The sequence below is a fragment of the Artemia sp. Qi Xiang Cuo genome, chromosome 10 (genome assembly GCF_049724085.1).
Source record: "Artemia sp. Qi Xiang Cuo chromosome 10, ASM4972408v1, whole genome shotgun sequence".
NCBI classification, from domain to species: Eukaryota; Metazoa; Arthropoda; class Branchiopoda; order Anostraca; family Artemiidae; genus Artemia; species Artemia sp. Qi Xiang Cuo.
Window position 1 is genome coordinate 9602610 of NC_142803.1, and position 27044 is coordinate 9629653.

Consider the following 27044-nt stretch of genomic DNA (forward strand, 5'->3'; position numbering starts at 1 on the left):
GGGGGAATTAACCCTTAATTTATTATTTAATTCGGTTTATATCGAAGAAGGGACTACGGTAAAAATTATATTGATAAATAATTGTTTTAGCAGTGTTATGCGAAAAACATTACGTGAGCCAGAGCTCCCGTTTTTTATTTTTTTTTTTTTTTTTTTTTTTTTTTTTTTTAGATTTGGTTGCATATTTTAAAAAACTTGTTATCCGTTTGCTCAAAGAAATGTTGAAATAATATTTTTAATACCGTGTGAATTATGTCCGGACAAGGGCATTTGGGGTCGTTACAAAATATGGGTCTTAAAAAGTGTGATGTGCAGTTTAAAAGTGCAGCAGACTTATTGACTTCTTGCCTGAACTTTGACCTTGAATGTATTTGCTGCATTAAAAGAGGATCGTTTCTTGTGTATGACTGTGGCATTATTTCAATATTTTTTTTAAGCGGACTTGTCTACTTTTTGCATATTTTGTTGGTTTTTATATACAAACCATTCATGAAGGGGGAATACTTCCCCCTAAACTATATACCCTAATTAATTACTTTTCTTTAAAATAATCCGTCGCAGTCATGTACTTCCATATTTATTTTTACTTTCTGTGATTATGTTTTCTTTTTTTTTGTAAATTACAAAAATACACGCGCTCAGTCATTATGTACATATTTCGTACTTGAGTCTACGTTACGTGTTACATCACTTAACGTGACGGAAAGTACCAAGGACATCAAAATGAAAACATTTTTTGCGCCCTGGATCTATCTTAGGTCTATTCATACCTGTAAACCACCTATTTTTTAAACATTTTTCTTTTTTTAGTTCAAAGTTACAAAAAAAAACTTTACGGCATCACCATATTTTTGTCAGTGTTGCCACATTGAGCCGTGAAAATAAGTAAGCAAAAGTAATTAGCTAAATTTTGCAACACTTTCCGTCTGTAGAAATTTAAACTTTAACAATCTGTTGATTTCTAAAAGACATCTAGACCTTCAAAGAAAAACTACACCTTCTTAAACTGTTTAATGTCATATGTTTTTATTCCGATTGGAATGAACCAGACTCCCTGCTTTTTCCTTGCTTTTCTGTGTTTTCACCCAGCTTTATGTGTTGTGTCTAACCTTGTGTTTTGTTTGCTTTCAATGTAGACTCAGTCCAAGTCGCGATGGTGAAGAATTGCAACATTACGGCCCCAGATTCCAAAGCATAGCCACTTCTGTTGGCCTCCTTCGAAAAGGAAGGTAAGAAAGATAGGCCATAATTTGCCTTCTTTCTAATTTGGATGATGGATGTACCGCTAGCTTTCTTTTATTGACTTATAGCAGGCTTTTTAAGACATCATATTATTTCTTAGAAAAAACATAACTAGCATAAAATTTTTTTTTTCTCTCCGAAAAATTGAAACTTTTCTATGGGGGAGGTTGTGACTCTTTTTCCTCGAAAAATGTCCCAAAAGTGGCTAAAGTGCCACTCATCTTCTATGAGCTAAATTGATGAAAGATTCTAAGCATAGCCATCCCCTCTTTTAAAAAACCCTTATTTTGCTACGGTATCTTTTTTCTCTTTTTTTTATCTCTAAAGTCCACTAATTTTTCTTCTTCTTCTTCCTATTATATATATTTTTCTTCCTCCTTTGAATTATGGCAGCTGCATGCATTTTGTAACGTGTCTCAGGTTATCTCAAAACCGTTTTCTTCTGATGAGACCGGTATTTTTTGGTTCTTGTATTTCTTCCGAGGTGTACGAAATCTTTAAACAGAAATAAATAGTGCCTGCAGGTGGCCTTAAACAAATTCATTTATTTAATTTTTCAGCAAAGGCTATATTAGATATCTAAATGGGTTTTTATCCATTTCCGTCATGCAAAACCGTAAGGCCTATTTCTCGAAAATATTTCCTTTCAAGAGATCTGTTTTCTCAAAGTATATAATCTGTCGTTATTTTCAATTACTTTTTTTTATCTATTTGACAGATTTTTAGGCTTGAATTTGGATTTTTTTATTTTTTTTTTTTTTTTTTTTTTTGGTTGATAGATGCGTTGGCTATATTTTTTTCTGATTTCTAAGTACAAAGTGATAAAATTGAATTGTACAGAAGCGATGGAGGGCGAAGAGGGGGGTCTATATATTCGTATAAATGTGAATAAAATCTGCACAAATATTAACTTCACTCTACCCACAGACCCCCCCCCCTCATTCGTGATCATCCCCCTTTCGATCTAGTTCAGCAAACGGTTTTGTGCAATTATGTCAGAAGTTGGAAAATATCAGATATGATCTTTAATTTTTACGTGACGGTTTGCGGTTTGTTTTTCTTCAGTCATTTGCCTTCTGTACAGTTCATTTTAATAGCTAGTTTTATTTTGTTTTTTTTTTCTTTCACTAAAGACGGCTTAGCGAAATTCTTTGCCGAAGTATTTACTTCATCTTTTCTTTGAATCACTGGCTAAAATCGCTGTCTTTTTCCTTTCTATTTTTATTAATTGTTTTCTGTAATATTCTGTTTCTTAATATATATTTGGTTTCCCTTTTTGACACAAGCTTAATGAATAACATGATTGGCTGGCTGAAATACGTCGTAGACAAAAACCAATGAAATGAAAGCAAACTTTACAAATATTCCTCTGATGTGGATAAGTTTGATATTGTAACTTTTAACATAAAAATATATGGGTTTAAAACTGTGCTATTAATATTAAACGATACAAACGAGTAAAATCGCAGTTTATTTATATGGAAATTTATCAAATCATGTTGATCCCCAAATTTTATTTTAGGGTCGCGATCGCAAATTCTCGTTAATGTTTTATGTTTGGATGTTTTATTATTATTCCTATTGATATTCCGTCTTCATATTTCAAGAGGGTGGAATTTCCTTAATGTCAAACCCCTCCCCTTCCACATGGCGCCTTCCGGAGAACACTCATGTTGGGAAGAATGATTCAGAGATTGTTGCGGTTTTATTGATTAAAGTTAGAACATAAAAATTCCTATAAAAATAATTTTATTGTAACCAGTTTGCTGAAATTGTGTATTTTGTAGTAAACCTAGCATCACCGAACCAGTGATCAAAAATCCCCGAGCCCGCCAACTCTGGGATAAATGGAGGCATGTTTGGGTCATGGCCTGGGACAGACAGAGACGCCTCAATGATAGGAAGTCATATCTTGATGATGTAGAAAAAGTCAAGCATTTCTCATGGGATGACTGGAGAAGAAGAGTAAGTTGCTTCTAATTTCTAAGAAGTTATGTCCAGGTTTTTTTTTCTTCATGTTTTATCCACTATTTACAAATAAATATTACTATTATTGTTACTCAGTAAAGTATTGGGCAGACTTCCAACTTACAAATGGTTTTTAACAAACAATTTTGGGTTTTAAAAACCCTTTGGGTAGGAGCCCTGCTAGCAATAATTACCCCGTCTTAAATATTTCTTCTTATATTACTTGGTACAACATGAGTTTTTGCCCCTCTCCTTCTTCCTTTGGTTATTTTTTTGTCAGTGCTATGTGACAATTTACCTTTACATTTTCTTGTCTACTAAACTTCGTCTCCATCTATTTTTATTCCAATTTTTATTTACATTGTAAATTCAAGAAATTTAATTTTCTTTTATTTTATTATTTTTTATTTCTCTTTTGTAATTAACTTTCACTTATGTCCCGGACACCCTCGTGGGTCGTGTTGGGCCATCTTCTTTACAAGTTGACGGACCAGCTCTCTATAGGATGTGCCGTCAGGTGCTTTATTTAAAAGGTGCAGGTGGTCGTTTCCGAAGTTGTCTCGTCATCTTTTCCTTGGTCTGCCGTGGCGGCAGCTGTCGTCTGCTATGCCTTCGAAAATAACTTTTGGCAGTCGCGACTTCTCCTCCCGGTGAACGTGGCCCAGATATCTAAGTTGTTGCAGGCGCACTCTCGGGAATGTTGTTATTTTTCGTTTCAGCTGTTCCCAAAATTCTTGGTTAAAGAGGTATGTTATACCGGCTATACGGCGAAGGCATTTGTTTCGAATGCTAAAATTTTTCGCTCGTCCTCCAGTTTCAGAGTCCACGTCTCGCAGGCGTATAAGGCAACAGGAACGATTAAGGAGTCGATGAGTCATAAACGAGTCTTCTTTGTATTAAATAAAATAAAATTTTAATTTTATTTTTAATTAAATAAAATCTCCATTATTTTATTACGTTGTCCCTTCATTTATCAACTGTTTTTACTGTGATCTGTTCCCTTATAACAGTAAAGGGTTCATTGAATATATTTTGGTTTCTTTTATTCTTTTCGTTTTCAAATTCTTATTCTTTGATCTGCTCCTTTATAACAGTAAAGGGTTCATTGAATATATTTTGGTTTCTTTTATTCTTTTCGTTTTCAAATTCTCATTCTTTGATCTGATCCTTTATAACAGTAAAGGGTTCATTGAATATATTTTGGTTTCTTTTATTCTTTTCGTTTTCAAATTCATATTCTTTGTTCGTTGTTTGCTTTAAATAAAAGTTCAAATAGGGATAAAATCCTTTTAATAGACAATGATAATTTTCACAAAAATACTAAATATTTCGGTCACATATGCAGTGACCGTCATCAGTAGTAAAACTGCGTTGTTTAAAGCAAACATCTACGTTGTTTGCTTTAAGTATAATTAAAGCAAATTTCTCATACTTCGTATACATCTTCTTCATACATCTCTTGTCTTCTCTTGTTTTGCCATACGTGGTTTTCTCTTTGTGGTTTTCAACTTTTTTTTACTTTGATCTGTAAGTGAAGGGTTTGTCGTGTATATTTTGGAAATTTATTTTCCTTTTCCAATTCCTATTCTTTGTTCGTTCTTTGCTTTAAATATAATTATCATTATTTGTTTGCTTTTTGTTTAAATTCTCAACATTTATTATTTCAGTTCATGAGATTTATGAATGGGAAGAAGTCCAGAGTAACTGATCTCTTCAGAAAAATGGACAAGAACAATGAAGGTGCCATACCCAGAGAAGACTTTATCGAAGGAATCATTAGAACAAGTTAGTTTTACTTCCGTATTTTTTCCTTTTTCTTCCTCCCTAAATCCATGTATTCAGACTAAGTGTGTTTTCCAAACACAGATGTCAGTGTTTCAGTTAGTCTTTAGTGTTATTTAATGCCGCTTTGGCGTCCTCTTAGTACCACACAATAGGTTTCAGAGAGGCTGATAAAAAAAAGTGGGGGGGTAAAGCACCATACACAGGGGAGACTTATCGAAGTGATCATTAGAACACGTTGTTTTTTCTTCTTTTATCTTTTTCTCGTATTTCTTTCTTACATTTGTTTATTCAGACTAAGTGTACTTTTCAAACAGATGTTTGCGTTTCATTTTGTCTTTAGTGTCACATATTTATTTCAGAGAGGGTGATAACGGGAGGGGGGGGGGGTTCATACACAGAGGAAGCTTATCGAAACGATAATTAGAGTATGCTGGTTTTCTTTTTTTCTTTTTCCTTCATCATCTTCTTTCCTGTATTTACTTGTACAGACTATGTGTACTTTCAAAAAGAGATTTTAACGTTTCAGCTACTTTTTATTACCAAGCATTGATTATAGAAGCCAAAAAATAGAAGGGGGTGGGGAGGGGGTGAAACATAGAGAAGAATTCATACAAAGAATTAGAAGAACAACTTGATTTATTTTCTTCTCCTTTTTATTTTTCTTTAATTCTTTTCTTCTGAAAGTTCCCACATTTAATTGGACGGAATGTGTCTAATTTTTAAATTCTAGTTTCAGCTTTTCAGCTTTATTTTAGTGACAAATGTTGGTTTCAGGGAGAGCAGGAATAAATTGGAAGTAAAAATATCATACATAGAGGAGTCTTTACTAAAAATATAACCAGAAAAATTAGATTTATTATCTTTTTTCTTTTTAATGTCCTTATCTTCTAATACCAACATAGGCTTGTTTATGAGTTTGATTTCACTGTTGCCAGATGCCAACTTAAAAAAATCAGATTCGAGTTTAGGGACGCCCAAAGACTTAAGTAAAAAGCATTTTTATGGGAACAAATTTTGTTTTTGGGTTTTCCATTTTCTTATACACAGTTTTTTTATGACAGTACTGAAACTTTGTGTTTGCATATTCCTCATAGTCATTACTTTATGTGACAATTGACAAAAAAAAATTTGTTGGTCAATTGTCAATTTTTTTGTCTTTATGTGACAAAAAAAAATAAAATCTGAAAACTGCGACTAGATCGCTATGCTTTTTCTTATTGAAACATGGTTTATACATTTTTCTGATGCATTAAAAAAAGTAACACTCTTTTTTGAAAAGTCAAATAGTCTACAAAAAGGATAAACCTCTCTCTTATAGGTATATGTGGATGTTGTTACATAATAATAATTAATTTAGAACAATAAATGATTTTTATAGAGTTGCCAACAAGTCGCCTTGAAATGGAAGCAGTGGCAAACATGTTTGATAGAAATGCCGAAGGTTACATAGACTGGAAAGAATTTATGGCTGCGCTGCGACCTGACTGGGAAGAGAAACCTGCCTCCGATGCCGAAAAGATCCATGACGAAGTCAAGCGGCAAGTACAAAAATGCACATGTCGAACAAAATTCCGAGTCCATCAAGTCGGAGAAGGAAAATATAGGGTTAGTGCTTTTTTTCTTCTGTCTCTTTTTTTAAAAGATATAAAGCCGAACTGGCCTACCATGACAAAACAAAGAAAGAAATCTAGATAAAACGATGGACCTATGGCCAGTATGAATGTAAAGAAGGGAAACAATCACACGTATATTGCGTCTGTATAAAACTTTACGCCTTAAAAAGGTGTCTCCGGTGTTAAAAGAAAAACGAAAGAAAAAATAAATAAATAAAATAAACTATTTCTTTTTCAACTCATTTATCTTTTAGCGCTGAAGATTCCTAGTTTTGTACTGGCAAAACACTCGCGTGATTGTTTCTCTTGTCTTTCCTCATACTGGCCATAGACCCGTGGTTTTTTTTTTTATTTATTTCTTTGTTATTTCTTTTTTGTCTGCAGGATTGTGCTGCAATAAAGTGTTCTTTTCACTTCTTATTAAAAATAATAATAATAATGTGGCTACCAGGGATACTGGCCATAGACTCATGCTGGCCATACTGGCCATAGACTCGTGGTTTTCTCTTTGTGGTATTCAACTGTTTTTACTTTGATCTGTTCCTTTATAACAGTAAAGGGTTCGTCGAGTATATTTTGGAAATTTCTTTTCGTTTTCCAATTCCTATTCTTTGTTCGTTCTTTGCTTTAAGTGTAATTATCATTACTTGTTTGCTTTTTATTTAAATCCTCAACATTTATTATTTCAGTTCTTGAGATTTATGAATGGGAAGAAGTCCAGAGTAACTGATCTCTTCAGAAAAAATATTTCTTTGTTGATTTATTTCTTTTTTGTCTGCAGGATTGTGCTGCAATAAAGTGTCCTTTCACTGCTTATTAAAAATAATAATAATAATATGGGGTATTAAAAGGCTACCAGAGACTGAAAACCTTTTTAAGAGTAGTTGTAGGCTTGTTAGACAGACAGACTGAATATATAGTTCATGGCTGTGCTAAATCTAGAAGAAAAGTAGCCAAATGGCAAGTACAAAATTTCCTTGCCGAACAAATTTGTAAGCTCACCAGGTCAGAGGAGAAAATGAGGGTTTAATCTTTTTCTTCTGTTTTTCGCTTGATCTTTTATGCAGCGTGGCTATGCAATAATAGGTATTTTTGTATAATCAACTTTTAATAATGGTAAAGCAGGAGAAAAAAAGATATCAGGGAATTTAAACCTGATAAAAACCTAGATTAGCTAGGCTGTAAAAACATGGCTTATCTATTACCAGATTTGGAAGAAGTCATCCGACTGGAATAAAAATGCACTTTTCAAACCAAATTCTGAGTTTATCCAGTCGGAGAAGGAAAAACGTAGGTCTAGTGATTTTTTTCTCTATTTCTTTTTCTGCAGGATTGTGCAGCAATAAAGAATTTTTATCCACCAAAAAAAGATAATGGGGAATATTAAAAAGGCCACCGTGAATTTGAACCTTTTTTAAGCCTTCTTTTTGGATTTTTCCGACCAGGTAGACAGGATATATCGTTCATGGCTACACTGAGCCTGGAAGAAAAGTATCAAACTGGCAAGTACGAAATGCCCTCGTCGAGCAAATATCTAGCTTCACGGGGTCAGAGAAAAAATAGGGTTATTTTTTTTTTTTTTTTTTTTTTTTTTTTTTTTTTTTTTTTTTTGCAGCATGAATGTCCATGAAAAAAATTTCCTTCATAATTTGTTTAAGATATTGGTAAGTAGTAGAAAAAAGGATATCCATATATTAGCCCCTCCCCCCTCCCTAAAAACCAAACTTTTATTATCTTAGGTTTACTAATGGCTACACTATGAACAGATTGGGAAGAATTCACATATCAAGAGCAAAAATGCGCTTATTGAACCAAATTCTGAGTTTGTCGAGTTGGAGAAGGAAAACATAGGGCTAGGACTTTCTCTTTCTCGATTTTTTTTTCCTGCTGTATCGTGCAGCAACAAAATGTTTCGCAACTGGCTACAATAAATAACATGGTGTATTAAAAAGACCACCATGAACTTGAACCCTTTTACATCCAATTGTTTGGATCTTAGACCACTTATACTGGATATACACTGGATATACTTATGGTTGTTGCTGAATCTGGAGAAAAAGTAACCAAATGGCAAGTACAAAAAATGGACTTGTCAAACGAATTTTTGGCCTCATCAGGCGGGAGGAAATCTTTTTAGGCTTTGTTCTTTATTTTGATCTTTTTTCGTGCAGCATGGCTGACGAATAATGACTGAGTTTTCGTAGGTGATTTCAAAATAATAATACGTAGCAGAAAAAATGAAATCAGTGAATTCAGCCCCCCCCCCCCCAATAAAAAGGTTTTCATGACTACTGATACTCCGTCTTTTGTACCTTTTTTTGATGGGTAATAAATAAATAATAATAATAATAATAACAAGAATAAAAATGCACTTGTGAAACGTAATTAAAAGCTCATCAAATCGGATGAGGAACAAATAGAATAAGTTTTGTCTTCTCCTATTTCTTCTTTTTTGTGCTGCCATTTCTGCTGTGGTGTGCAGCAATAATGACTAGTGCATCACACTTGATTTAAGGGGATACTGAGTGATCGGATAAAGGTGACAGGAACTTTAGATCTCGTTAATTGCCGTTCCTTAGGTTTTAAGGCTCATGGACTGGAATGTGTTAATAACTGCACTCTGACCAGGCTGCACTAGAATCTGACCAGGCTGCACTAGAAAGAGAAATTTACATCCAATTTATAATTTGTTCTGCATTTCAGTTTGGAGAAAGTCAAAAATTGCGTTTGGTTCGCATTCTAAGATCCACTGTAATGGTCCGAGTTGGAGGGGGCTGGGTTGCTTTGGATGAATTCTTGGTAAAGAATGACCCTTGTAGAGGTAATCTTTTATTTTTGCGTTGTTATTTATTATATGAAAGTTTGAAAATTGAATAAAAACAAGAAGTATTTATTTTATTTGTCTGCTATTGTAAACGTTAGTTTTTTTTGAAACATGAATAATAAAAGAATAAATAAAATTCTTAATAATATATAAATAAATATGATTAGTAATCAAAATAGTAATTAAAAATGCTGTAGATATGAACTTAAAATGCACGGTAGTGTAGTCAAAAGCAGAATGTGATATGAAAGTTCGAAAATTAAATAAAAACAAGAAGTATACATTTTATTTGTCTGCTATTGGAAACGTTAGTTTTTTTTTGAAACATGAATAATAAAAGAATAAATAAAGTTCTTAATAATATGTAAATAAATATGATTAGTAATCAAAATAATAAGAAAAATGCTATAGATATTAGTTTAAAATGCACGGTAATGTAGTCAAAAGCAGAATGTTTTTGGTCTGACTTGGTTTAGCTTAGATAAACGGGAATTGTAAGCAAAACTTGTTTCGCAGAATTAATTGTATCAGTAATGCAATTTTTCTTCAAAATATAATTTCTTTATAATAATATTGAAAACTGATAATATTATATTACTATAAGTTTATAATATTAATTATCATATTATTAATCAGATTACTAATTCAAATATTTTATCAATTTTATAGAATAATATTATTTATAAAAATTAATAATTTCTTTATAAAATATAATAATTTTTATAATAATAATATTTAAAATACTTACATAAAAATATTAATCGAAGTACAAAAATTATGGGTCTGTGCGGTAGACCGTGGAGAGTACTATTTACTTTTGCTCTACATAATATTACTGCTGTGTTTTTTCTTGGTATTTCATAAGAAAGTATTATTCTTATAACTATTCTATATTGCTTTTATTCTGTACAGTTCTCTAATATTTCAATATATTCTGTTTTATGTTTACATTTCTTATATATTTTTTATTCTATATGTATTTATCTATTCTAATATTCTATGTAATTATTCTATAGTATTATTCTATATAAACCATTATTCAATTACAACCCGACCATTAATATGGACTAAATCGAAGATTTTAGGTAATGAATACCAAATTTCTTTTTTATTTTTAGGGTAGTAAAATTAATTATCTTATTATAAAAGCCTTTCAGGAGACAATATGACCAAGTCCACTTTTTAAATAGGCTTTAAGTGTTGAAGTCGTTGACTCTTGACATTTTAAATTAAAAAGAGTATTTCCTAAAAATAGGGATTAGTACTAGAAAAGAACTCAACTACTCCATATGTTTTTTAGGCCAATTTTACTAAGTTCGTTCTTAGATGCACTTAGACCATTAGATATCTTAAGTGCATTATGTCTATTTTTAAGTGCACTTGTCCATTTGCAAGGACATAAGAAAAGACCTTAATTGTTTTTTTTTTGTTATTTTTTTTTCCTGTTGATGGGGGCATTAAAATCAGAACCAAACACGAATCTCTTTTGAATTTTCTCCACGTTTGGTTGAACTGACCTTATAAAAGTTCGTTTCTCCGAATATTTTCTTATGTTTAAAGCTTCTTCTTCTAAGAACAAAATAAAAGCAGAAAACCGAACTAACAATTACCGAAGTATTGAAATAAAAAAAAAATATAGTGATTAAAAAACGAGAGAAAATGAGGCTTAAAATAATTATTCAGTCCAAGCATCAGACTCAACACACTAGTTGTGGCTTAGTAAAGAGCGAAGTACTTTTCCTGTTTTGTTTTGTTTTGTGTTTATTTATTTGTTTCTTTTAAGAGGCATCTGCAAAATTGGCCAAAAACAAAATGTGCACTTTGATATGTAGTTAAATATGCACTTTAAATATAACAGTTTTTTACGTAAATGTTTTGCGTATGGAGCCGGTTGGACAAAAATGACCACCCCTAACCTAACAGAAATTACACTTGACAGTAAACTTAAGATTGAAGCTGACTTTTTCTTTTCTTTTTTTTTTCTTTGACTTTTTTTTTACTTCTTTTTTTGGTTGTTTCAGTGGACCTTGATCACGTCTGATCTGACATTGTTTATCATCAGGACGGTTAAATTCTAGCTCTTGCATTGTAGTCATCTCTAGTACATTAGTCTAGTTTTTGTGCCATGCTTCTCTTTTAAATACTATATTACCTTTGCATGCAGAATGATCAGAAATTTATTTGCTTGATTTTTTTTTTTTTTTTTTTTTTTTTTTTTTTTTTTTTTTTTTTTTTTGTACTGGTATTTTTTCCCGTCTAACACAAGCTAACTTGGCATAAGTGTATATTCCCTCATTCCAGTCTCCCCATAAGAAGAGTTCAATGACCTGCAAAGAAGGTTTTATCAGTACATGCCAAAATACAAAAGGTGCGCTTGTTTTGATGTATTGACCAAGGAGTATGGGTAACTTATATGAAGGGAAACTGGCGCTACTGTCGCTAAAAAGAAAACCATCAATGCCATCTAGTGTTTGGTGACACTTGATTTTTTTTCAAATCATGTAGTCGTTTTTCATCAGGAACTGAGATCAGATACTTAGGGAGAACTAAAGTGGTAAAATTGGTGAGATTTTGTTGAGATTTGAGTTGGTAACTAATGTTACCAACTACACAAATTAAATTAAAAATTCTTGTTATTACACCAAAAAAAAAAATACCCAGTGTTGCCAAACGCTAGATGGTACTCAGTGTTGTTTTGTCAACACTAAGGAGTCATTTATTTGAAAAAAAAAATTAAAGTAATGGACTACTGTCATTGTGTAAAGACAGATTTTCGACTTTAAATAAACATATTTTGTCTTACCTTTGACCTTAGTTTCTCCTGAGCCATTGATGGTGCATAGGGGTTGACGAATTCTTTCCACTCCTTCCGGAGCCGCGCCGCAGTGGTGGAAGTTTGACCCTTCCTTAGATCCGGTTATAAATGTGGCTTAAGGTGTCTTTTGGACGGCCTTGTCTTCTTTGGCCATCTGGTATCCGCGAGGAAAGTGGCTTTATTGCTTACGAAGGGCGTGTCCCAAGTATGTCCGCCTCTACTTCCTAAGAACAGCAGTCATAACAGGCTGGCCTGTTCTGCCATGAATTTCAGAATTCCTGACTCTTAAATACAAACAGACTGTTATTTATGATTTCAAATGGAAAGGTAAGATTGACTTCGATCCCACAGAAATTTAAGAAGTATATGGCATTTTCAAGGGGATACACTTTGAGATTCTGAAAATTTACTACTTCCGTATAAACAATATTGCCATCAAAGTTTCTTTGCCCCAAACGAGGTGTCATCAGTGAACCATCCACCGGTAAATCCCCCCCTCTCCCACAAAGACACACTAAAACAATTGCTTATGCGTACCGATAGCAGGTGCATTACGCTATACTTCCTTGAGAACAAGCAGTGTTGTCGATTCATGGAATATAGGAGGAGGAATGGTATTTTTGGGTGTGTGTTTGTTTGCGTGAAAACACGGAAAGGGCTTTTTTCAATAAAAAATACCACGCGAAGTGTATTTTTTTGTATTATAGGAGGTAGGCAACCCCCCCCCCCCCCTCAACTGAAGTCAATGAGAACATGGGTCCTATTTTTGTCCTGAGGTGGCTCTTACCGCCCTTTTGCCATACTGCAACATTGTTTTGTTAACCTTGTAGTTTTGGCTCCCCTTCAAGACTTTTTGAAACCTTCTTTACTTGATACTTTCTTTGATAGGAACGCTAATACTTCTTTTACTTCCTAATGTCCCTTTTAATAATACCTTAATGCCTCTTCTGATAGGAACGCTTCTTGAGTGTTTAGTTTTATATGGATTTTTGCTTTTATTTTATATTACTTTTATTAAAAAGTAAATAGATGTTAATAGCATGCTTGTGAATTTGTTTTGCATTTGTTTTTGCTTGTTTAATTTGCATCTTTTATTATTTACTTTACCAGCCAAGGGACGAACAAATATTGAGCTGAGAGAGCAGTTCATCCTCGCTGATGGAGTTTCACAAGGCTTGACCCCATTCAAAACTCGACCAAACGGGTCCTTTTCTGGTCCGTCCGGAGCTCAAATGACTCCCGGAAGAGCATCACAATCGTACTCTCTCCCCACTGCTGGTCCTATTATGAAGGTGCTTTTCCTTTTTATGTTCCTAATTTTGCATTTTTTGCTTCTTTTGTTTATATGCTCGTTTTTGGCGCTTTATGTTATTAAATGGCAAAAAAATTTTCTTTTTTAGGAGTGTGGCTAATTTTGTGGGAGGTGGCTTATTTTTTTCGTGCCGAAATTATTTTATGGTCTTATAAGCACATAACTTTACTGGCTTTCTGGTTGTATTTATCTCAATAAAGCTTTCAAGCAGTTATGTTTGCTTTCTAAACAAGCTCATTAATGGGTAGAACCATTTTTAGCAAGAACCATGATAACCTTATTCAAGCTTCCTTTATCTTCGGTAATATATTATATTTGGCTGAAGAAAAAGGATTTATTGGTAAAATGATTATTCTTGTAAAAAAAGAAGCATTTTTCATGTAGTAGCTCTCTGGAAAGCAGACATTTGCCCTATTTACGAATCGTCAAAAGCAATTGTTTCTTTGTAATTAATGACTTGCGAGCTCAGGTTTTTCCTGCTCATTGTTTCCCCATCTGTTCATTAACCATTACCTACCTATATAGAAAATATTAACCAGTTTGTCCACCATAGCTCACGATATTCTACTTGAGTTGATGCCAATATTTGAGCATATACGGTTGCAACAGGACACGTTTCCGTGTTCGTACTATGGCTGTGTGACGTCAACACTTGGACGACCTTCCTACACAGGAGTAACGGTATGCTTGAGTGGTAGACTCGTGTTGCATGAATTCCTAGTTCCCTTCAATGTGTTTTTGTGTTTGCATTTGACTTTAGTTTTATGACATGATCTCTTCTTGCAGTTAGAAATTCTTTCCTCTCCTTTGTCGTTACTTTCAGGTACTTTGTGATTTTTTTTGTTTTTTTTTTTTTTATTATTAAATTATTATTAATTGTTAATTAAATATTAATGATTAATCATTGATTTTTATTAATATATTAAATTTTATGCTTTAATACTTTTTTTATTGTTATTGCGAGTATACATTTAAAATAGCTTGTTTGTAACTCCTTAGCTAAACAAAAGGCAACGAACAAAAGACGACAATTCAAAATGATTTGAACCTGGTTTCATGACGTGTTTTTCCTTGGTGGGAAGGGTAAACTTTAGACTTCCTCATCAATGGGTATAAATTTTCTTTCAAGTAACACATTTGTACAGATATGCGGACATATTTATGCTCAAGCTATTAATTACGCCCAACAGTTACCTTGTTTATTAGATTTATTACTCGGGGGATGAATGTATAGCTAACATTTGGTTCGTTTGTTTTTGCATTTTTATGCAATGCCATTCTTTCCTTAGGCTGGTAGTGTAAACGAGTTTGTCCTGGTTGGATTAAAAGGTATTTCAGAATACAGGCCAAATCTGGAGTCTTTTTTAGAAGGTGGAGGTCTATTGGTTTGACGGAGGCATTAAAATCTGAACCAGGCACGAATCTCTTTATGAATTTTCTCCGTAATTTATCTCCACATTTTGATCCAAGATCTCTGCCGCCTGGGAATCATAGGGATGACGTAATTCAGTGTCCCCCAAACTGCTAACATATGTTTACCCCTTTCAGTACTTTTGTAAGGCTGGCTACTCCTCCTGACAAAAGGATGTGTTTGAATAATAATCAAAATACATTCAAATGGCTCACAGAACTGGTAGACTATCTGAATTAGCCTTACTCTATGACCATCTGCCTTAGTTCTGCCCTAGGATGATAGACTATCATCAAGAAATAATCATCCTTATATAACTTTGAAAAAGTTATGCCAGCTCTCATAGGCGCTATCTGTCTTGGCTTTACTCTAATTAGGCTCTCAAGACTTTCATCACTTTGACCAAGTCGATTTTTTTCTTTATTTGGTATAAACAGAACCAAAAAAAAAAAAATAAAAATAGTCATTATAAAATGTAAATAAAAGTTATGACTAAAAACTATTTGGATCAACGAGAAGGACGTGCTGAGATATGAGATCGTCATAAACTCTTCTCGTGCCCATGAGGGTATGCGTACTACACCTTGAGGAACACTGGCCTGAATCTTTGAGGGGTGAAATGATAAATGGCTACAGCAGAATAAGGGGTAAATAAGCGGGTATGACAGGGTGTTGTTTGTCAATATCGAACGGCCGAACACTTTTATAAGTCAATAAATATTGTACGATTGTAGTATAGATATTGTAGGATTGCTTGATATCGAAATTGGTTGCCTATTCAAGGACGAAAAAAACCTTTTCCTAGGAAAATTGGACTTATTCTCAAACCTTTGTTTTGTTAGTTTTTTTTTCTTTTTTTTTCTTGGTTTTTCTTGTTTTTTCAAGGAAAGTCTTTTTTCGTAATAAATAAACCCTTTAGTTTTTTTTTAAATAGTTCGGGAATCATTCTGAAAATCATGTACACCATTTTCACATTCCTAAGTGTCTAGAATCTTAAAAGAAATAGCCAACTGTCTTCGCCGTGCGTAGTGTGGTGAAATTAAGCGAATGCATGTACAGTGTAGAGACTCAGATCATATGGAACTCCAAATGGTGAACAAATTCTGAACTGTTTTTGGATTCTGAAAAATTCCTTGGAACTATTGGCTTTTCTTTTTGTTCCAGGAGACTTTTTGTAAAAAAAAAAAAAAAAAATTTCATAAATTTAGAAAAATTAGAGAATGTTGGCAACATATTTTAAAGTGAATTTCGATGTCTTAACTCTATTTATGAGTTATACAGTATGTAATTTACGATTATATTACTTTATTTGCGAGCAAAAACTTTATTTGCGAGTTGATTTACGATTAATATGCATATTTTCGGAATAAATAGACTTTTACATTGTGATTACATTTTATTGAGGTTTTTATTATTACTTTATTTTTTATTTATTTACTTATATTATATTTATTCTTATTGAGTTTTAATTGTGAAAACTTTTAATTGTGAAAAACAAAAGTATTGAGAATCAACAATCTTCCTTCTGGAATTTGTAGCTTTCAGGATTTTCTCTTAATGTTAAAATTTGATTTATGAAAACAAAATTTAACAAGAAAGATCAGTAACTAAAGCTTATTTTAGAATCTTACATAGAAACATTATCCAATCATTTTTCGGGCTGTGATGAAAAAAAAAATCTTAAAAAAAAAAAAATATCTTCTTAGTCGTTCGAATAAGCCGGTCGTCTGAACCACTATATTTGGTCTTGTATTATTGAATTATACTACCTAGTAATTAAAGAATAAGTTAAAATATAAGCTAAAACTTCGACATGATAATAATTCGGGACAGAACATCTTTTTTTTTTATCTCTTATATGTGGATTCAGGATTGATAATTTGACGAATTTCATTATTGTAAGTATGTAAATATGTGTATTATATGAAATATACTATATATGTATATATATATATATATATATATATATATATATATATATATATATATATATATATATATATATATATATATATATATATATATATATATATATATATATATATATATATATATATATATATATATATATATATATATATATATATATATATATATATTTATATATATATATATATATATATATATATATATATATATATATATATATATATATATATATATATATATATATATATATATATATATATATATATTTCTATTTCTCTTTCTCTCTCTCTCTCTCTCTCTCTCTCTCTCTCTCTCTCTCTCTCTCTCTCTCTCTCTCTCTCTCTCTCTCTCTCTCTCTCTCTCTCTCTCTCTCTCTCTCTCTCTCTCTCTCTCTCTCTCTCTCTCTCTCTCTCTCTTCTCTCTCTCTCTCTCTCTCTCTCTCTCTCTCTCTCTCTCTCTCTCTCTCTCTCTCTCTCTCTCTCTCTCTCTCTCTCTCTCTCTCTCTCTCTCTCTCTCTCTCTCTCTCTCTCTCTCTCTCTCTCTCTCTCTCTCTCTCTCTCTCTCTCTCTCTCTCTCTCTCTCTCTCTCTCTCTCTCTCTCTCTCTCTCTCTCTCTCTCTCTCTCTCTCTCTCTCTCTCTCTCTCTCTCTCTCTCTCTCTCTCTCTCTCTCTCTCTCTCTCTCTCTCTCTCTCTCTCTCTCTCTCTCTCTCTCTCTCTCTCTCTCTCTCTCTCTCTCTCTCTCTCTCTCTCTCTCTCTCTCTCTCTCTCTCTCTCTCTCTCTCTCTCTCTCTCTCTCTCTCTCTCTCTCTCTCTCTCTCTCTCTCTCTCTCTCTCTCTCTCTCTCTCTCTCTCTCTCTCTCTGAAAATACAAAAAATGATAGAGTTTTTAGCCACTTACACTAGTATATTCTAAGATCTTCCTGCTAAAAAGGAAGTCTAAGAAAATGAAATAGAAGTCTAAGTAAAAAGAAAAAGGAAAAAACGTTGAATAGATATAGATGTTTTAAAAGAATATATTATGCGATTGGTCTGTTCAAAACTAATAAGTAAATGCTTTTAGATCAAAGAAGTAACTCCCAGATCATTCCCAATGCAACAAAGGGCGGGAAGGTCATCATTCTCAACTGCTAGGACACCAGACAGCAGCACTAGTGACGAGGGAGCATTCCGTTTACATTCCTCAGCCAGGAAAGGCTCTGCTCCAGTTCGCTCGCAAGTTAATGGCAGCCAATCGTCAAGTCGACCCGCGAGTAGGAATGAATCACGACAAAATTCGAGGCCACCTAGTCGACAAAATTCGAATCTCTCATTGGATAGTACAGGTATGGTTTTTAATAAACAGTTAGCCTTTCTAAGCGGAAAAAGGACTATCTGATAGGATGGTTGCTAGGTATCCCCTAGCATCTGCTTTAGACGCCAGGAAGCAAGATAGCTCCTGGGACACCAGACAGCAGCATTAGTGACGAGGAAGTATTCTAATTAAATTTCTCGATCTGGAGAATTTCTGCTCCAGTTTGTTTACAAGTTAATGACAGTCAATCATCAAATCAATTAGTGAGTAGGAATAAATCACGACAAAATTCGAAGCCGTCTAGTAGACACAATTGGAATCTCTCTGGGTAGTACAGGTATTTCCTTATTAAAGATTTAGTTTTCTAAATGAAAATAGGATTGTCTGTATGGACGCCTGCTAAGCATACACTTGCTAAGTACCCTCTAGCATCTGCTTAGGACACCAGACAGCGGCATTAGTGACGAGAGTATTCCATTTACATTCCCCAGTTTGGAAAAGGTATGAATCACGACAAAATTCGAAGCCGCCTAGTGGACGAAATTTGAATCTTTCACTGGATAGTACAGTTGGCCTTTCTAAGTGAAAATAGGGTTACACCACTTCAAATTAATACGTAAAAATTTGACTGTTTATTCCTAAATGGTACCTAAATTTTATCTTGTAAAGTTTTGAATCTTTGGTTCATGGAAAAAGGACTCTCTCTCTCGCCTCTCTCTCTCTCTCTCTCTCTCTCTCTCTCTCTCTCTCTCTCTCTCTCTCTCTCTCTCTCTCTCTCTCTCTCTCTCTCTCTCTCTCTCTCTCTCTCTCTCTCTCTCTCTCTCTCTCTCTCTCTCTCTCTCTCTCTCTCTTTCTCTCTCTCTGTCTATCTCTCTCTTTCTCTCTGCCTATCTCTCTCTTTTTCTCTCTCTCTCTCTCTATATATATATATATATTTCTCTCTCTTTCTCTCTCTCTCTCTCTCTCTCTCTCTCTCTCTCTCTCTCTCTCTCTCTCTCTCTCTCTCTCTCTCTCTCTCTTTCTCACACACAAATTTCTCATTGGGTAGTGCAGGTATATTCCTATCGTTAAGCTTGTGATTACAAACTGAATAAGCAGTTGTCAAACATTCGGGAGAAGCCGGTGATAAAAAGCGACGCTAAACAGACGTTGTTCTCTGTTAAGTTTTTTTTGTGCTCTTTTTTAAGTTTTTTTTTTGCAAACATTTTTGAAGAAGTTGTATTCGCTTTTTTAAGATTTTTTTGTCGTCATTTTAAGTTGGCCATATTTAAAAATTTCCATATTTAAATCTTTTTAAAAATTTAAAAAGAGATATGTGCAATTGAGAATTAAATTTGAGGAATAAATTTTTAAAAACTCGGGGGATGACGCTAAAAGTGTCATGACTTTTTAACGTATAATAGGGAAAATCGTCAAAAATTTTTACTTTCAGAAGGTCTGAGAGGTTTTCCCTGAGGTTTAAGATTGCTACATAAGCTTTATGTAAGAGCTACAAAACCCTTATTATGTTGGTTCAAAGTTACCTAATAATTTTTATTTGGTAAATTATCTAATGGAAATATATGCCATAAAATCAATGGAAGAAGATCAGCTACTTAGAGATTCTTTCCTAGTTCAATAATATTAGAACTAGGAACTGGGAAACAATAATATTCCTAGTTCAATAATAATAAATTTCCTAGTTATAGAATAGATTGAGAAAATATTTGTATGTCATGGAACAAGTAACAGAAGGGTCTTTAGCTCTTAATTTGGGTGTGGTTCCGCTTATTTTAGCGTTCAGATCAAACAACTGCCCCTATGACTTTTAAGTTACTAAAAATGTAAGAAATTCTGTTTAAGGGCGAAAACACAAAATGAACGAAAAATAATATTGCTTTTTAAACAATATTTTTTATTCTTGCAGATGACTCAGTTTCAAGGGCATCAGGACTGCGTCGTACTCCAAGCTTCCAACGGGGTGGCCGCTCTACAAGCTCACAAGCTCGACAGGCCACATCCACCCCAATTTCATACAACTCACTGCCAAGAAGAAGCACGACGAATAGAACTAGAAATACGAGTGGATCTAGCTCTGGAACACCTGCTGTAACTCCAGTGGGGACACCAAGTTCAAGGTAAGTGTAGACAGGTTATTTTGATTCGCGATTTTCGTCAAGGGCAGTTTTTGCGATTGAATTGTATCCTGTTGCTAAGAATTGGCAGATGACGGTAATAAAAAGAAAGTGAATCCTTCTGTAAATAAAGGTGGCACTAATATATCTTCTTCCCACTGCCGATGTGTATCTGGATTCTTCTTGAATTGTGAATATATGACGCATAGAATCGTGGTAAGCGCTGAAACCAACGTCTTAGCTTGCTTTTTTCGTAGCCAATCGGGTTCGAGAATTTTATCTACATGACATCAGGACTCCTTCTTATCGCTTTGGGTGAGTTACCTCCTTACTATAATCAGTATTGCAAAATTTATAGAATGAAGTTGTGTTTACGGTGAATAATAATCAGAAGTTTTTTTTTTTTTTTTTTTTTTTTTTTTTTTTTTTTAAGAAAAACCACTTTTTGAAGTTCTTTGAAGTCACCACTTTACTGTGGCAACTATTAAATCAAATAAAAGAATGAAATATGATGAACGCTTATCGTGGCACGAATTTGCGTCGCCTGATTCTATGGAAGGGCCTCTTATCCTTCAATTGAAGTAGCTGCAGCATTACCACATATCAGTTGAAACTGCAGTCACCGCAGAAGAGAACCTTCACCACTGTATAGTGGTAAATAACATTTAGCAATCCAAAAACAAAGATGTGAAGAAATGCATCTTTTTCAAATCGAAGTGCACCAAGAACCACGATTATCTCTCTAGTGAAGAGTAAGGTGTTTTTGTAGTGAAGTACTCTGGTTCTGTGGTAGGGGTACCACACTGCCACACTCTGTGGTAGACGTAGTGGTGTACTTTAGTGAAGAGTAACTTTCTAGAATATGTATGAGTTAAAAAAAAAACGTTTAATGTTAAACGACAGTCCTCTGTCCTACCATTTTGCTATGATTTCTAAAAAGCGATTGACGTGTGCAATTCGGAGTTATTATCGCAACCTGGTTTTAGTCGCGTATTTTTGATTACTTAAGGAGAGTTTTGTCACCGCTTAGCTGTGGTAATGTTCATGGGCGCCCATAAGCTGAATTTTAGGGGGGGGGGCTTACCTAGTCTAATCGGCACCTCCAATCCTGTATAATAAAAATCTCAAAACAAAAATATGAAAATATAAGGCAGCGTCATTCATCCCGGGGGGCTGGTGCGCCCTCTGGCCCCCCCCCCTTATGGGTACCCATGGTAACGTTAGCACGTGATATCGCTACCTCGTCACCAGAGTTCATAAATCACCATAATCATCATCTAAAATCTGCACAATTTATCATAAACAAACTATTCAAAAATTAAAAATGTGGAATGGAGATTGAGATTCGAGCTCTCGAGTTCTTGTCAATCGTGAAAGGCTTTCTGGGAAAAGTTTATTGACTTATTTTAAAAATGTAATAATTGATTGTCCAGAAATTCCATTCTGTTGCTACTATGTTTCTCTATAACCCAATATAAACTATAACGTTTCTCTATAACGTAAAAGGTTTCTGTATAACGTTTCTCTATAATGTAAAAGGTTTCTGTATAACGTAACATATATTATGTAACGTCAAATTCTATGTAGAAATCTAGAGTCTACTTGCCACTGCGTACACTACGGACAAAATTTTAAGGCTACATAACGTGACGTAACGTTCACATTTGGAAACGTTACGTCACGTTATTACGTTGGAAGCTTTACGTTACGTCACGTTATTGCGTTGATAAAAGCATTTATCAACGCAGAAAAAACTAGCTTAAACAAAAGAAATAAAGAAAAAAAGGGAAACATAAAGAAAAATTAAATTTTTTGACAAAAGAAGAAAAGAAAATTACAAACGAAAAATCCAATGTGGCAAAGCACCACAAGGCAAATAGTAAAGCAACATAAGCACCATTGGATTTTGTTTAAATGTGAGTTTTCGTTCATTTTTCTTCCTTTTTTTTGCATAGCTTTTTTTTCGTTTTCTCGTTTTAAAATATTTTCATTACACTAATGCCTTAATCTTGTAATAAAAAAGGTGACGGTTAAAATGTTTTACAGTTTTCAGGCTTTGGGGGACTGGGGATAATCCTTAAATAATTGTTTAGGTAAGGTAACGTCCTAGGTAGGATAACGTCCTTATTCATAATATCATAGTTGTGTATTAAAAAAAGGTGATGGTTAAATCGTGTGACTAATGCTCTTATTAACTTAGGTCACGGTTATACAAGACAGCCTCAGCCTCAAACATTCCTACACTAACTGGACACACTCCAAATAGGTAAAGACATTCAGTGATTACCTACTTGCAACACTTTCATCACTTTCACTTTTTACACTCTGTATTACTGACTTATTGGCGATGTTGGTGTATCAATGGGTTTGGACGGAGGGAATCACCCTCCACCCTCAAAATTTTTTAAATTATCATCCCCTCCCTCTCTTTTTTTTAGCACCGATAGTTATTCTCTAAAATAATTACTTTAACAATAATAATATAATGTAGTATTTGGAAACTGTCAAACATAACAAGCGTATAATGACAGAGTAGAAAAAATGAAGAAAAAGGAATAAAAAGAAAAAGAAACCTCAAAAGCAGCAGCAATTAAAACATAATAACTTTTGATTGAAAGAAGACAAACAGAAAAACATTGAGGAATAAAGTGAAAAATGCTTCCTTAGTTTTCTTGCTTTTTGGGCCAAGCTTCCTTGGTCCAGACCTCCTTGGCTTAGCCTCCTTGGTCCAAAACCTCCTTGGTGCACCATGCGTTAAAAATCTGTCACTTCCTTGTTTCATGTTTTCATCTGTACTTAGATTTTTAATAATTATCATTTATCTTGACATCTATCATTCATTTTACATTTATCTACAGTAACAGTCATTACATTTTATTAGATTTATTTACATTAACATACATTTATCATAATGCTCACTATTATTTATATGCTTCCTAGCCAAGGGGGCTAATTCGCAAAAACGTAGGAGATGTAAGGATATTTTTCAAAATCTAATTGGGCTTCTCTCCTTGGATTTAGGCAGCGTTGCCAGTCAACCTTTTCAGTTCTATGCAAGGTTTGATGGTGACAGGTTTGGTTTTTAACCCATTTCTGAGATTTATAACCTAATTTAACCCGGCCTAACCTAACTTTAACTTTTACCATGAAAGCTTACATAAGACTGAAAAATTTGATTCGTAAAGCTAATTGAATCCAAGAAGAGAAAAGGGAAATCGGGCATTTACCGGTGAATGTTAATGTTAACATTAACCAGATTTCGTACATTCACAGGATCCATATGTATAGCGTCATGATCCTCTGAAATTCCAGTAGAAATTATAGTTAAGACTCTTGGTACATAACCCTAGTGTCTTAAGAGTAGCTTGAAACTTATAAAATTAATATTATGAACTAAAATTTTCAATATGTTTAAAGTGAAAGGCTTTCCTTATGTAGCCGTCGTAGGCTTTCCCTGATGTATCTCAGTATAAACGGATATACTAACCGTTACATTGTTTCATACAAAATCAGGAAATGAAATGAGTTTTGAAATCAGTTCAGTGCTAGCTGGGTATTAGAAATGAATAATCAAGTTTAATTTCTCCTTTTATATATTAGATATATTTGTAATTCAATGGTTTCTAAACCATCACTGACTTTCAAAATGCTTCGAATAACCCCAGAATTTTACAAAATACTCTTGAGCTTTTATAACAATAAGGAATAAGTTCTATTGAATTAAATTGAATAAAAACCATAAAACTAATTTCAATTTTTAAACCTTTTCCCCAGTGTAGAACAGTAAACGTATGTTTTTGTATAACTTCTAGTCGACACCTAAGGGTGCCACAGTACCCTTTTTAGTAAACATTATTTTGTCATTCTAACATTTTTCATGTAGGTCTCGCATTCCTGTTTTTATTGGGACTCCTCGAAATTCTGAGCCTATAAGTGAAGTTGCCATCCATAGGTAAATTTATGCTGAAAGCTATACCCCCGCCCTGCTGCCAGTACCTTTTAGAAATCCCTTTAGAAAATCTTTCTATACTTTCTTCTTGTTCTCTGCATGAAATCATGGGGCCGTCAGGGCAGCATTATTGTTTCCCCCCGGACACTGAAAGACATTTGAAAAAATGTATCAAGCAGGAAATGCGCAACATTCTCATTTGAAGTACCAAGGACATCAAAATACGAACACTTTTTGCCTCCCCTGAATAGACCAATTTAGGTCTATCTTATAGACCAATCTTAGGTCTATTTATAATTGAAAATGGGAATTTCTAAGATTTTGTGCTGTTCCAAATTATGAAGTTTTTAAGGTTCGACACTATTGCCGGACGGTTAAACCGTTTTAGACCGGACAGTTGAACCGTGATTAAAAATAAGCAAAGCTAATTAGTTGAGTTTGACAATGCAGCTGATGTACGGAATTTTAAACTTTGACAATCTGTTGCCTCCCAAACACATCCTCACCCTCATTTTGTCAATGTCCTTGGTAATTCAAATCCTGATAAAACAACTCCTGGTTGTACTTGCCCCGCCCCCTGGTGAAAGCTACAGTTGGTGCTCATGTCTTGAAGTGTCATCATATTCAACGTCTCAATGGCTGCTATTTGTTATTATGACCCCAAAACGCGCGTAGAACCTTAGAACCATAAACAGGCTGCTGGATTAAAACGATGCTTGTGATTTCTCTTATTATTAGTTTAAAGTCTCTTTTCTTCCATAAAAAAAAAAAAAAAAAATGCGGGCTCTCATCAAAACCCGAAATGAAATTTATTGCTTGATTCCCCTTTTTTTGTTTCGGTTGTTCAATTTACACTCTTTTCTCTTAGTTTAAAATTTTGTGCCAAGCCTTTTGCTAAAATATCTGCTCGGCTGATGCCTGTCTTATGTATTTTGCTTTTGTTTCGTTTTTTTTTGTTCTCTGAATAGAGCCTGAAATATTACCGTTTTAGACTTTGAGACTCATTCCTAGTAATTTTTTTTTCAAAATTAGTTTTTGTTTTGTAAATTAATGTTTTGTTGTATTAGTCTACGATTTCTGAGATCTTCTTTCTTTGTATTCTTTGTTATTCACTCTTTATTAAATTTAAATTAAAAATTTCTCAGCTATTCTCTTGTGATAACAAAGGTTGACGATGGAAAATGATTTCCTTTACACTTGCTGTGTTTATTTTCCCGTAAGCCTTTCTCTAAATTAACATTGTAGCCTCCCTCCCTAACGGAATATTTTTTCATAAGGTTTATTGAGCGCATAGTGAAGATAAACCTTTGTCTGGAGAGTTTCAAAATATTGACCAGTTTCCAATTTTCTCCGAAACTCGTATCTACCAGTCCCATTTTTCCCCCCACAATGGTGTCAACTCACGAGAGGCAAAATATATTTTTCAAAATCTAGGCGGGGAGGCGCGATTGTCATTCTTTCAATGAAAATACGAAAAAAAAAGACATTTTTCAGTGAAATACCCTCCGAAAAGGTGTATTTCAAAATACGGGGGAAGGGGAGGGAGCTGGGTGAATTCCACCTTTTGTCTCCCTCTAATTGACGCCTATTCTCCGCCCCTCTTGAATACTTTTGTGTAAAACTATATTCTACAGATTAGTCAGCTCTTGGAAGTATCTGCAATACATCATACGCACAACCTAGGCGGTTGAAGGTTAGACCTCCCCCTCCCCATTGCTCATTTTTTGGTTCTTTTATTGTTGGTATTTCATTCTCATTTGAATATATAATATATTTTATATCATTATATGACTGTAAATGTCAATTAACTGATTAAAATTCAAAGTTACATTTGCATAAACTCCCGCTTTTTCACCCTGCTCTAAAAAGGTAAGTCCATATTGCCTATGATCGCATTGGTTAGGTCTCATTAGTCTTTTTTCTATTGAGTTTTCTAATTAGTTTTTTTTCTAAAACCTCATTAATTTTTTTCAGAATTTTTTTTATTTCATTTGTGTGTTAACAAATCTGTAAAACTAACTTTTAGTTGGTGTAAGGCCTACGTTCTCTTTAATACTGTTCCTTTTTATGTTGGTTTCTTTTCTGTATTTTTCGGTGGAGGATAACTGTATTTTTAACTTTTTATATCTATGTGTGTTTTAACAAACTAATTTTCATGTCTAGAAATCGAGCTGTTTCTCATGCTGGCCTTCAAAATCGACCGCCCTTCTTACTAGCAACTAACTTAACACACAGGTAATCATTATTGCTTGCTTTGGTTTCATAGCTTTAGATCAGTGATGCCAATTGAGGGGCTCATTCTCCCCTCCTGGTTTCTGGAGAATACCTGTTTTTGATATTTCCATCGAAAAATACCCTTTTTGGGTTTTTGTCATTGAATTTTTTTTAAGTTGCTTCTCCCCCTTGAATTTTGAATAATATACTTAACCCCCCCCCCCACTCTTCATTTTATGAATTAGCGCTACCGATTTAGATTCAATTTGAGTTTTGTGTATTAATGTGGGCTAAGTCTGGGAAATAAAGAAAGCCAGAGAAGGCTGCTTGGAATGAGACCATGAACTTTTGGTCCTTTCATGAGTAGCACTTTCTAGTCTGTGTTTAAGTTGCCTTCAGTCTAGGCCATCTTTCTTAGGCCCAACACTTCCCCCTTGCAGCTAGTGTTTTAGAAGAAATGTATGCATGCTTTAGATTATATAAACCAGGGTACTTGTATGAAATACCCCCTACCTAATATTCTTCATATATGTTCCTCTGAAGCTCAATCCTAGTGAAATAGTTTTGGAAACTACAG

The 27044-nt window shown here is 33.8% G+C and overlaps 1 protein-coding gene across 1 annotated transcript in view; it reads left to right on the top strand.

Moving 5' to 3' along the window:
* Window positions 1–27044, top strand: part of shot (dystonin-like protein short stop) — a 429136-nt gene that overhangs the window by 394530 nt on the left and 7562 nt on the right. Inside the window, 11 exon segments of the mRNA XM_089095886.1 lie at window positions 1137–1229; window positions 3030–3207; window positions 4878–4995; window positions 6374–6600; window positions 9312–9429; window positions 13358–13539; window positions 17960–18221; window positions 20097–20307; window positions 22505–22570; window positions 24188–24256; window positions 26417–26488. Coding sequence (XP_088952012.1) covers window positions 1137–1229; window positions 3030–3207; window positions 4878–4995; window positions 6374–6600; window positions 9312–9429; window positions 13358–13539; window positions 17960–18221; window positions 20097–20307; window positions 22505–22570; window positions 24188–24256; window positions 26417–26488 — 1596 coding nt within the window.